Source organism: Astatotilapia calliptera, chromosome 11, assembly GCF_964374335.1.
Source record: "Astatotilapia calliptera chromosome 11, fAstCal68.1, whole genome shotgun sequence".
In the NCBI taxonomy this organism is placed as follows: Eukaryota; Metazoa; Chordata; class Actinopteri; order Cichliformes; family Cichlidae; genus Astatotilapia; species Astatotilapia calliptera.
Window position 1 is genome coordinate 22,888,102 of NC_137432.1, and position 12,378 is coordinate 22,900,479.

At 41.1% G+C, this 12,378-nt stretch overlaps 1 protein-coding gene across 1 annotated transcript; it reads right to left on the reverse strand.

Annotated features, from left to right (window-relative positions):
- Positions 1-1,076: 1,076 nt before the first annotated feature.
- LOC113032018 (neuronal acetylcholine receptor subunit alpha-7-like) lies at positions 1,077-9,880 on the reverse strand. The gene is made up of 10 exons (XM_026184654.2): positions 9,597-9,880; positions 8,349-8,488; positions 7,766-7,810; positions 6,658-6,767; positions 6,498-6,577; positions 6,129-6,296; positions 4,001-4,195; positions 3,424-3,510; positions 3,198-3,307; positions 1,077-3,077 (listed from the first exon to the last, which is right to left on the reverse strand). The coding sequence occupies exons 1-10, from the start codon at positions 9,646-9,648 to the stop codon at positions 2,211-2,213; spliced, it is 1,854 nt and encodes a 617-aa protein (XP_026040439.2). The 5' UTR covers positions 9,649-9,880; the 3' UTR covers positions 1,077-2,210.
- Between the last annotated feature and the right edge of the window lie 2,498 nt (positions 9,881-12,378).

A 12,378-nucleotide genomic window follows, 5' to 3' on the forward strand; every position in this document is an offset into this window, starting at 1 on the left:
AGGTCTGCAGCAGAGCCCTTACTTTACAACTCGATGTGTGCGTGGGTTTGTGTTTGCGCTGCTCTTGGTATCCGTGGATGTGTGTGTGTGTGTGTGTGTGTGCGCGCAGGTACGTGCGACAGCTGCAGCCACAGATTGCAGTGGCCCCTTGATAGACACGACGCGTCTTCTGCATCCCGCTGCATTGTGCTCGTCTGTTTGGATGACTCAGTGTGCATCTCCTCCCAATAAACAGATCTGCATGAGCTGTCGACACAAAGCAGGTGGAGGAAAGAGCCAGTGAAGGAGGAGAGTATCTCAGATTTATTACCTGCGCTGTAGTGCATCTCTCAGCAGCCCAGTTTTACAGACAAAAGGAGTTCAGTAGGCCGTTGAAATACACAGAGATTTCTCCAATAGTGAACTAGCCTACAGCACATAGAGGACAAGTCAAATTAATAGCCTCGGGGTAAAGGTGCGAGTCCGGCTGTGCCAAGACACCAATTTGCCAAATTCAATCCTCATAATGTGCTTGCATTATTTCCCAGTCAATCATTTTAAACGAGAATTTTTGCCAAGATCATCACATAAATCCCAGTGAGGACATCCTCTTCCAGTTCTGAATAAACATCAAGTCACCCATAAATGCTAGACACAGTACAGTTCAGCAGCAGTATAGAGGAGAGGGAGGAGGAGGAGGGAACGTTTGTTCTTCACGTTCTTCCTTCCCCTGTCTCATTAACGAGCAATCAGTTAAAAAACTTTATTGGTCTCTTGCCGCTTTCTCAGCACATTTTTTTGCTCCCTCCTCTGTTTCTCTCAACCAAGTCATGAGACCACCTTGTTCTATTCGTCGTCTCTTTCATTCTGCATCCTTTCTGTCGGTGTCTCTCTGCAAAGCCCTCCCTTCCTGCGACGCCCTCTCTTTTTTCCTTTTGCCCTCTCTATTGCTGTGCTTCATTACCTCTATCTTCCCTTTTCCTCTTTGGCTGTTCCCCTTCTCCTTCACTCCCCCTGTCCTCTGTTCCTACGTCGCTTTGAAAACTTGGACTGGGAGGAGGCGAACGAGGGAAAAGACTGAAAATTTGATGCATGTGTAGAGAATACAAAAGACAAGATTGTTTATTTCTACTGCCATTACTTACAGCTCAGTCTGTCACAGCCCTGGTAATAAAGTGTCCAACATCATACATTACATTAAAAATCACAATCACAGGGACTGCATTTTTCTGCATACACAACAGCGCGAGCGTGGCAATAGATGAGCGAGAGTAATGCATGTAATTAAATAAAAGCCTTGGGAAATTTACATGACTAATCATCGATTCTTCCTTTGCAGTCTGAATTTTACTGACACCAGAGCAGATAAACTATAATATTACAAATCATGAACAAAATAAGGAGTTTTGAAACATTTCTTTTCAGTGCAGTAAGCTCTCATAGATAATCAAAAAGCATCCTCCTTAACGATAAACAGAGGGCATGTTTGAAACATCACGTCGATGCAGTGTGTAAGTTTACAGAAACTAAAATGCAATAGACAGAAAATATTCCCTTGACGGTATGCGAGAGGTGTTTTTTAGCACTTCACTACCAACTCAAGCAAACACAGTTGCTAAAGAAGATGCAGAAGTTCATCCGTAGTGCCTCTGATTCATCACATTTTTTGCAGGCATAGACATCCTTCTAAAAGAAAACCTTGAAAGAAAATGAATTCAATTGAAACCCATACACCACCTTGATACTGTTAACAAAATATGGGCACTGCAGATTTAAGAAATAACAGTTTTCACTAATACTCAGTACACAAAGCTAAGCTTCATGTAACCCTGAACTTTTAAACTCTTACATAAGTTCTGCTTTAAAACCTCTATGTCTAGTTTCTCTTGACTGGGCAGCTGTAATCCTATTTTACAAATTTAATAAAGTCAGGCTGTGGGATAACTATCTTTAAGGCGTCTATTTCACAAAAAGCATTTATTTCTAGACTAAATATATGTTAGTTAGTCCACAAACCATCATTAAATAATGAAACAAAGCACTGTAACAGTGTTGGAGGCATGATGAGGTCTACAGTATACAGGATAAAGGACGAAACTGACGTGTCACGGTCCATGAAATACTCGCTGTTTACTTCCGACTGCCTTAGAGAGCAATTGTGCTTCCAGCACGTCCGTATCTGTGTCATCTCTTAACACCTCCTTGGTCTATCAAATGTCTTTTTTTGCCTCTTAGAGGAAGTCTTTCGAGAGTGCTATTCCAAAGTTGGGTGCAGCCATAAGGATAGCGATGGTACAGATAATGTTGAAAACACTGAATCCAACCAGGCACAACCGGTCGATGACCGCCGCGGCAAACTGCCACTGCTCTGCCAAGCTCAACTGACGGTCCTGCTCACGAACACGTTCAACTAAGAACTGCACCTCTGCCAGAAGAGCCTGCAGCTGGTTGTCCACTGCCACAGATCGAATCATCCCACTGTGGGCATGCAACACAGCTGATCTCCCAGTCCCAGCCTCTAAGCCGCAGACTCCAGAAGCTGTGGTTAATTGGTCAGGGTCCAGGCACACTGGAAGTTCCTGTGTGGGGCTCACAAACTTAGAAGATTGGTGTTGGTGATGAAGTGGTATATTGCGGACTGGTCCCCCTCCTGCTCCTGCTCCCTCTCCTTCTCCTAGTTCACTGTTACCCCTACCATGACTGGTGGTTCTGTTTCTCTGGATCGGTTCCAGCTCTGCTGTGGTGTGGAAGGTCTGGAATCCCATGTAAGGCAGATGCCCATTAGGCTGGGGTTGTGGGTTGGGACTGGGATCTCTGTGAATGGGATTAGGGAGGATGATAGCCTGAGAGTTTGAACGGTGAGGCAGTGAGTGTGGCAAAGGGAGGTTGAGCTGTGCCAGGCTGGCCTGCAAGGAGTTCAGGCCCTGTGGGAGGACGGAGGGCGCTGGTGTGGGGATGGTGGTGGTGGTGGTGGTTGGAGAGGACAGGGTCTTGCTTTGGAAGTCTGCCTGACTGTTGGAAAGAGTAGGCACCACTCCCTCACCTGGACGCTTCATTCGCAGAAACCAAGGAACCCACTGCAGCAGAACTAAATTCACCTGAAAGATACGGACACAGATACAAATCGAATGAAAGAACAGGGAGTCACACACATAAACACACTTCAGATAAATATGTATTGCATTGTGTATAATATCTCACTCACTGTCACAACTTACCCAGCGTGGCATGTGTCCACTGTCGGGGTTATGGTGATGGAACTGGAGGACGATGACTGTGGCTACCACTGACATCCCAACTATCACCATGGTGCTGGCGAAATACTGACCTGAAACACATGTGAGACTTTGCTACTAATCTGTTGGCTATAAACGGGATTATCATCCTGCAAAATCTCCAACACTGACATGCAAATTCACATGCAGTCGAAAAAAAACCCCTGACCTATCAGTGGTACAGAATCTGAAGTGGCGGGCATAATCTCTGCAACCATCAGCATGAAGACAGTCAGAGAAAGCAGAACTGTGATGCCTGGAGGCCAACACAAGACACCGGGGAGTCGTGGGTTGCAAAAAAAGAAAAGAAAAAAGAAAAAGCCCTTAAGAGAAGAAAATACATGAGTAAACTTAGTAGAACTGTATATTTGGTATGCTGTACTTGACTTCTCGCCATAATCATCTGGATTACTGACACTCCCAGGAAAACTTATTCGATTTTACTGTTTTTCATCTTCCCTCTCATCTTTTCTGCCTTTGTCTTTCCTCCCTACCACGACATCCCTCCTGACACTGTACAAAGGCTCTGACTGAAGGTTTTCCAATATTGTTAACAGAGAAAGACTGCTGGAAAAACACTGGAGTGAAATAAGCCATTGCCTTCTCAAGAGGAGTGAGGAATAATATGCAGCTAGAGAACATATTTTATCTTAGAAGCAGATTCACCTCTTGTTTTTCATTATCTCCCTTGCTTATTGTCAGACTGTGCCTTGTCCCTGCTCCCCTGGTCACTTATTATTCCTCACCCAGACTGATTTTCTCCCCAGAGTTGGCAGGCAGCAGGAAGACCAGCAGGGTCATGGAGGAGAGGAGCACACAGGGGATGAGGAGGTTGAGAGCGTAGAACAGGGTCCTTCTGCGTAACGTCACCACAAAAGTAACGTCGGGGTAAGGCTCTACACAGCATTCATAGAAAACCTCATTACGACCTCCTGGGACCTCTGAGAAAAATTAGGAAGCATAGAGATATAGGAACTGCGTAAGCGATGAGAAAGCAGGGAAGCAAAAAATAAAGAATATCAGAAAATCAATATAACTAATGAAATGTATTTTGGTGCATCCACTGAATATTTGTGATTGTATGTGGGGAAAGTTGCATGTATATCCAATACTGTGCAACAGTCTCGAGTCATTTCTTTATATTTTGCTTCCGAGAAGACAGACTTGCTTGAATTCTTTTTTTAAAATCGACATGAGCAATAGTTCTCTCCTCTCTCTGAAGGTCTTTCACATTTTTTTGTTTGTTAAGCCACTTAACACAGACCTGGGAATCATTCAAGTGTAAAAAATGTGCCTATCTCAAGGGATGAACCAGTGTTGTGTGTACACTTAACAGCAGACAAGTTAGCTAAGAACTATTTTAAATTGTATTACTTTATTAGACACTAGCGGCCTATTGCAAAAAACATTGAATTTGTTCAAATTTCTTTATTTCAATCTAGGAAACATGCCAAAGATAACACAGTTTGACAGGCATAAAATAGTGTTTTTACACCCACAAGGTGATTCCCAAAGTACTATTAGCTGAAAACTTGGCATATCTGGGCAAGGTGGGCAATGTGTCCTTAATAAATTTGAGGAAACTGGACAAGTGGAGGACAAAAAAAGAAGTGGGAGGTCTAAAAAACAATCCACCAGAGATGAACGGTATCTGAAAGTCATGTCCTTAAAAAACAGTAAAAAAAAAAAAAATGCAGCAAAGACCACCTGACACAGTGCCTGAGATGTATCTGGCCATTCCATTGATGCATCTACTGTCATCAGAAAGCCTCAGTGGAAGCGAGGCTGTCAAGAATCCATTCTTAAGGAAGGGAGACAAGGAGAAAAAGGCCGAGGTATGCCAAACTACTCAAGAACTGGACTGAAAATCAGTTCAACAGGATGGAAGGATGACTTCAAATTTGAAGTTCAAATCATTGTCAAGGTCAGGAGAGAGGTACAACAGTAAGTTTCGACAGCCATCCTTTAAACACAGCCGAGGCTCTGTCATGGTTTGTGGCTGCATTTCAGCTAGTGGTGGTGTTAAAACTGATGGAAATATGAATGCAGAAAAGTACTATCAGAATTTGATCCATAATGCAACTCATCTAGAAAGCATCTGATAGGCAGCAACCGCAGTTTTCAGCATCAAAATGATCCAAAACACACTGTCAATACAGTAAAAGGATACCTGGATAGAAAAACACACATAGGAACACTATCAGTCATGGATTGACCTCCCCAGAGATTGGACCTCAACATTATTGAAGCAGCGTGTGATCATAAAAGGCAGTAATCATCCAAAGAAGAGCTTTGAATCTCCTTCAAGAAGCTTTGAGAATTACTCCTGGAGACGCTTAAAGAAAGAGTTCAGGCCATGCTGATGAATAAGGGTTGACTTTGAAGCTCATTAGAATTGCACAAGCTGTGGTTTTTGCCATACATACTATATTCTGGGTGGGTTTTTTACACAGGTTTAGTAAATTACTGCACATATAATTAATATTATCCTATCAAAGTATTAAAAAATAATGAGTACAAGACTTTTGCACAATACTGTAAATCAGAACTATAAGAAGAATCTGGCACAGGACCAGCATTATAAAAACAGAGCCCTTAAGAGACTGTAGAAACCAAGGACTGATGCTATAAAAATTATGATTCCGTGTTGCATGGGATATTTTATAAGGATGTAAACGTGTATGGAAATATAAAACATCATAGCAAAAAGCATTCATGTTCTTCAGGTTCTATGGCAACAAATCAGACATGCACTCATATATAATATGTATTCATTAAGTGAGTCTTTACAATTGCAATACTGTATGGTGTTAATGTAAGCACAGTTACTAAGCAACACAGTCTGTCATCCATGCTTTTGACAGCGGATCCTACCCAGTAGGTCCCACTCGCCATTGGCCATGTATCCTGATACATCTGCCTCCTTCATCTGGATGTCCAGCAGCCAACCATCAAATGTCCATGAGCCAAACTTCAGCTCACAGCGCTGGATGTCAAATGGAAACCATCTCACATCGACATTACATGTGCTGATAAAAATTCCTTGAAATGCATAAATAACAAGAAAAAGCAAGTAAATACTGGATAATAAAATGAATGTTGCTCAGTGGTGCAGCCATGTGGAATTAAAGGAAGACGAAGTTATTTAATGAAACGCTGCAGCATTAATAATAGTGCAATTATGCAGAATGATTAAAGGTCTAAATGGTTTGAAGGAAAATATAAACCTCTGCTAAAACGTACCTGGAGGCAAATACTCACAGAAACCACTGGAGTTGACCAGCACATAGGTCTTAAAAGTCGCATCAAACTTATCATGAGCGCTGAAGGACAATAGCACAGTGACCAGTCAGCAATTACCAGCAGCACTGGTTGCACACACCCGTATTTGTACGTCACATACCTGTTATACAGCAATATGTCAGGCGTCCAGACCTGGTCGGGGGTAAAACGAAGGTTCTTTACTCCAGGATATTCTGACTGGTTCCACTGCAGGTAGTGGTCGTACCACTGCTGGGAGACACAATTACAACTCCATGAATGGAAAATGATATTTAAAAAATACTCTCCACAAATACATAAAAAAAACTGAAGGAAGACACACCCATTATGATTTCTATATCGTAGTAGATATACAAGCAGCTTATCCTTCACAGCAGTAATGTCAAACTCGTTTTAGGTCATAGGCCACATACAGCCCAAATTGATCTTAAGTGGGCCGGGTGAGTGAAACTCCCTTTTTTGTCAGTGCAACGAGTCCATGAGATATCTTGATATAGGAAAAAGAAGTGTGATTTCCACAGTACATCTCAGTTTTTCTGCATGATAAAAATGCTGCTGTAGTAAATGAAAGGAAGCTGCCAACAAGATTTTGGGGGCTTGTGAGAAAATGTGTAATGAAAATGTTCCCATAGCTCATTTATTTATTTATTTCACAGTGGCCCCAGTTTAAAAAATGAAATTTTGTTTTATAGTAGATATTTTAAAAAGAAGAGGAACTTTATGCGGTACTTTATTATTTTGGTGTAGTATAAATTGCCTTTCTTAAAAATCCTGAACTCACACCTTCTTTAACATTTTCTAAATCCACCCTGTGGGTCGGACTGGAATCATGCCGGGCCAATTCTGGCCCACTGGCCTTATGTTTAGCACCCCTACTTTACGGTATGTCTCTCCTCTTTTACAGTTACAGTTCTGACAAGTTTCTCCCTGGTGAAGAGGGAATTCCTTATCTCAGCAGAAGATGGTAAAGTTGTCTGAGGCAAAACTTTGATATGGGTTATAAAAAATAACGCTGACATGAGACAAACAGCTTAGTCGTTTGGCCCAGATTCAGCCAATTCTCAAGATACTCATAATAAGGTCATGTTTGGGGTTGAAGGAAGAAGCTGTTCCCTGCTGAGCAGCATATAAACTAAAACCCAACTTGCATCTAGGTTGATACTGTGCATCTGCAATGGCTTTGGGTAGACACAGATCAATATTACATTAATGTTATCCATTATACTCACCATCTGCAGCCAGGCGTTTGTGGTGAGCAGCTGGTTCTTTTCATCCTTACATGGCAGAAAGAAAATGAGAGAACAAATGATTTCGTGTTTGAAAGAATGAGCTCACATGTTGCACAATGGTCTTAAAACAATGTACACTGACTTTATATTTAAATGATTTCTGGCTTTTGTAATTGTGTCCCACGTCCGTGCTTTCTTATGCTTTTCTAATGTATGTGATGTAAAATGTCCACAATCCTCTTTATGGGTAAAAATGTCCTTTTAAAATCTTTCATACGGGATAGAAAATCATGTGGATATCTACCAAAGTAGAGATTTTTATATTATGCAAGTCATTAATAACTTTCCTCTTTTTGTGACTGTCCCTGCACTGAAGTTAATCAAGAACATGCTGTCAGGGGAAACAGAATAAGTGTCTGAAATTAAATTTACATAAATGAAAGACTGAGGATTCGTGCCCCGATCTCAAAAGCAATGAAGCTTTTGATTATAAAAGGGAAAAAAATGCATTATGGAAAATGAGGAAAATGTGACTTTATTTCTTGTCTGATTGTAATGCATGCATGTTTCATGCCAAACGTACCACATCCATGACCTGCATTAGTGTAAAAGAGAACTGAACAGTGAGACTGTGGGAGTCGTTGGCCACCGGTCTCTCCATGGGGTTGTAGTCCCGCAGCAGCTCTTTGAGCAGAAAGCGTTGGTAAGGACCCTGCATTGATACTGAACATGGGAGGGGAAGGGAGTGTAAGGGAGGGGAGAAGGACGGAGAGAAAATTTAAAGAGAGATAAATAAAGACATAAGAGCACAAGGTAAAAGTCAGACACAAAAAGAAAGCTGTGTCAAAGAAGGCAGGGAGCAAACATTTTAGAAAAACGGTGCGATTACAATGATAGAGTTTAGAGTAGAGTGCTGTAGAAATTATATAGGTGGCTAGAAGCGAAGAAGAGGCACACTAACAGAGGAGCAGATGACAAGCTCAAATTGAGGTGAAATGGAGCGCAAAGCTATACGAGAGAGGATGTAAGACGATAACATAGGCAACAAAGAGAAACGGGTGGGAGAGCACAGAGAAAGAAGCCTACTCTTTCTAATCACTTACATCGCTGATTGATCGCCAGCATACTGTCAGAGTTTTCTACTGCTGTAAAAATGTCAGCTTTATTCCATGCGGAAAATACTGAGGCCATTAAACACTGAGACACCCTGGACAGACACACACAGCAACTTTGTCTGTTCACCCTATAACTCCGAGAGGGCTTCAAATCACTCCTGATTTGGATCACTGGTGGATACAGGAGGCACACTGAGTAACTTATAAACAGTTACTATATGCTTAAAATGGAAAAGCACATGAAAAGTGCTATAGTAATTGGTGTGAGATTAATGCACTCAAATTTACACTAACTAAAACATACGATCTATCTATCTATCTATCTATCTATCTATCTATCTATCTATCTATCTATCTATCTATCTATCTATCTATCTATCTATCTATCTATCTATCTATCTATCTATCTATCTATCTATCTATCTATCTATCTATCTATCTATCTATCTATCTCAGCATCTAAAAAATCTAAGCCTCAGCCAAACCTATGGGATCTGCAGTGGAGATGATTACATCGTGGTGTTGCAGGCTCATCATAAAAATAAATCCATTTTTCTGTACGGCTGTGCACAAGTGGCCACTCTCTTTGTCTAAATCAGCTGCTTTGTCCCCAGTTACTATGATCCGCTACCTTTACATGCAACAGCACATGCAGAACAGGAAACACACACTTGTTCGAGCACAGTCTCGCTCAAAGCGCAGTGAAAGTCACTCACCCCGGAGCAGAGTCGCAAGTATCAACAGCCACAGAGCCACAGTTTGCTTCATTCTGCATTCCTCTGTATCGGCAGAGAAAGAGTGGTAAAAGGAGAAATAGAGGGAGAAGGTGAAGATGAAGGAAGATTAAACATGTAAAGTGAGGAAAAATGGGGATGTGAAGAGAAAGAGAGGCTGTAGAAAACAAGTGGAGAGAGCTCAACACCAGCAGCAGCAGAGCAGGGAAAGGAGGAGAAAGGGTGAGGAAGAGAGAGACTGAGAGAGTGGGTGAGAAATGCAGCGAAATGACTGCTCCTCTAAAGACGGAGAAGCTGTTTGTTGGAGTCGGTCAGGTTTAGAGACATGGGGATGCCCTGACCTGTGCTAAAACTCATCATCCATGCATCCCTTCTCAATATACCCTGCAGACTTTATGATATGCGGTTATCTGTGACTACATGTCAGTCATCCTCCATCATTTTATGATGGATTCATTCAGTTTTTCTGGATTGGTGGACATAAAGAGCAGCTTTATTTTTGGAGGAGATATAATACGCAGAGCTGTCTGGGTGATGGTATTTTTAGTAGCTATTGTCCAGCTGTCTTTAACAGTTATTAAATCAGTTAAAATCACAGGAAATATTATATATATATGTGTGTATGTGTTTTAGGGTTTTTTCACTTTCTAATTTATACCAGGAAGCAATATTTAAAATCTGTCTTGCTTTTGAGCTAGTCTGATCTGACACTAGCGTATTCACAGAGTAGTGGTGACACCCAATGGCTATGTCAGTAAAATGCAATATGCACATTAACACACTGAGCAAATTTCGATAGATTGTTTATTCTTATCAAGTTCAAATGCTGTTAAAAAGCATCTCCCAGATTTCTTTACGGCTTGTTAAGGACATTGTAAACAATTTAAAATCATTTTTGAAAGCAAATAAACAATTATAAGGCAGAGATCAATATTAGCTGTAAAAGACACTGCTACAGTAACAGTGAGAACAAAGGGGGAAATACATAGAAATACTGTTTATAAATGCAGCCACGTACTGTTGTTAGCCTGCAAAAAAGTCTAAACCTTGTGTGTCAATTAATAAATCACTTCCACCAAAATGGGGAAAAAAAAATCCACCTTGTTAAACAAAGGTGGTCAAAACATTTTGTTGCTTTGTCAGAACAGCAGTGGACTTCAGACGTGCGTTCATCATCATCTTCTTCCAAAAGTGTTTTGCAGTGTGACAGGTGGAGAACCGTCACCTATCACCAGGTGATTTCTCTTTATTTACAGATCACATTATCTGTGGTGTTTGGCAAGGTTTGAAATTCAGTCTGATTTTGCTTCTACCTGATAATATTTTGAAAACTCACCAAGATACCTGTGGCACACAGATATATGCCTCATGATAACTACCTCGGGATAGTCTCAGTAATGTTAAACATTGAAAAATGTTCGGTGACTCAATACCACAAAATCAGAATTCCTATTATTCACTAAACATCACTGAGCCTGTTTCCAAAAACCCCACTGGTATTCAGGTATTATTTTCTATCCAGCCCTTAGCTTTACCCCTCACATTAAAATGACTGGACTATTGTAACTCCATCCTCTCTGTCTGCTCGCTAATGGAAAACTACTGTCTCACTTCCAACTGGTTGTGAATTCAGCAGCTCAGCTTCTTACTGGTTTTAGCAGACAGAATCACATCACCCCTCTCTTGGCTTGCCTCCACTGGCTTTCTGAACATTTTACAATAGATTTTAAGATTTTACTCATCCCTTGTTAAAACTTGTCTGAGTCTGGGTCCTGACTGTAGCTCTATGTCTGTTCACAGCTTTTCCATCAGGGGCCCTCAGCTTTGTAATAGCCTGCCTGAAGAGATCTGAGCCTTGTCCAAAGAGCCAACTAAAATAAATACCCCAAATATCTTTCTGTTTTCTGGATTCACTTAGTCTAACACAGCGGTCCCCAACCTTTTTTGTTTTGCGCCACGGACCGGTTTATGCCCGACAATATTTTCATGGACCGGCCTTTAAGTTGTCGCGGATAAATACAACAAAATAAAACTAGTACCGGTACCGAAAAAAAGAAAACGCGTGAAAAGACCAAGGAAAACCTAGTAAACGATAAAAACGATAACAAAATAACCCTGAAAACCGATAAAAACCCTGAAAACTATATATTTCACACCTGAACCTCAACTCTCGCGGCCCGGTACCAAACGACTCACGGTCCGGTACCGGTCCGAGGCCCGGGGGTTGGGGACCGCTGGTTTAACACAAAGCTGGCTATCAAGTTGTTGAATTAACCCAGGTTTTCCTTTTTTAAGTTCTCAGGAAAGGAATGGTGTTGGCACCATCTGACCGATTATATATACATCCAGTGGCAGCAGGGTGGCTGATTTTGAAAAGGAAACTGAAACTATGCTATGGGAAAAATATGGTGAGATTAAGCAGCTGCTGCAGAAAAAGTAAGACTGGAAATGAGCAAATAAATTAAAATATTGAGCCTATTTCAAGCCAGGAAAGAACAGATTTATCAATATCACATCTCTGTTATTAAAAGAAGGGAGAATCTCATGGGTTACAGCCACATTTTTGATTCATTAATATATAAAATACAGTCTTCATTTTTATTCTTTCAGCTGCAGCCTCAGTTAAATAATGCTTTGAAAGTAAAGGATAAATGTAAAAACAGAATCCAAACATCATCATCATCATTGTTTATTTGTATAGCACTTTACGAACACACCAGGCAGACCAAAGTGCTGAACAACACAGATCAAAACAACAACCAAA

Coding starts and splice junctions, on each gene's coding strand:
- LOC113032018 (XM_026184654.2), bottom strand. CDS start 9,648: ATGAAGCAAACTGTGGCTCTGTGGCTGTTGATACTTGCGACTCTGCTC. Junction 6,768..7,765: donor CAAACGCCTGGCTGCAGATG/GTGAGTATAATG, acceptor TGTGTCTCCCAG/CAGTGGTACGACCACTACCT. Junction 3,511..4,000: donor TGGGGAGAAAATCAGTCTGG/GTGAGGAATAAT, acceptor GTTGGCCTCCAG/GCATCACAGTTCTGCTTTCT.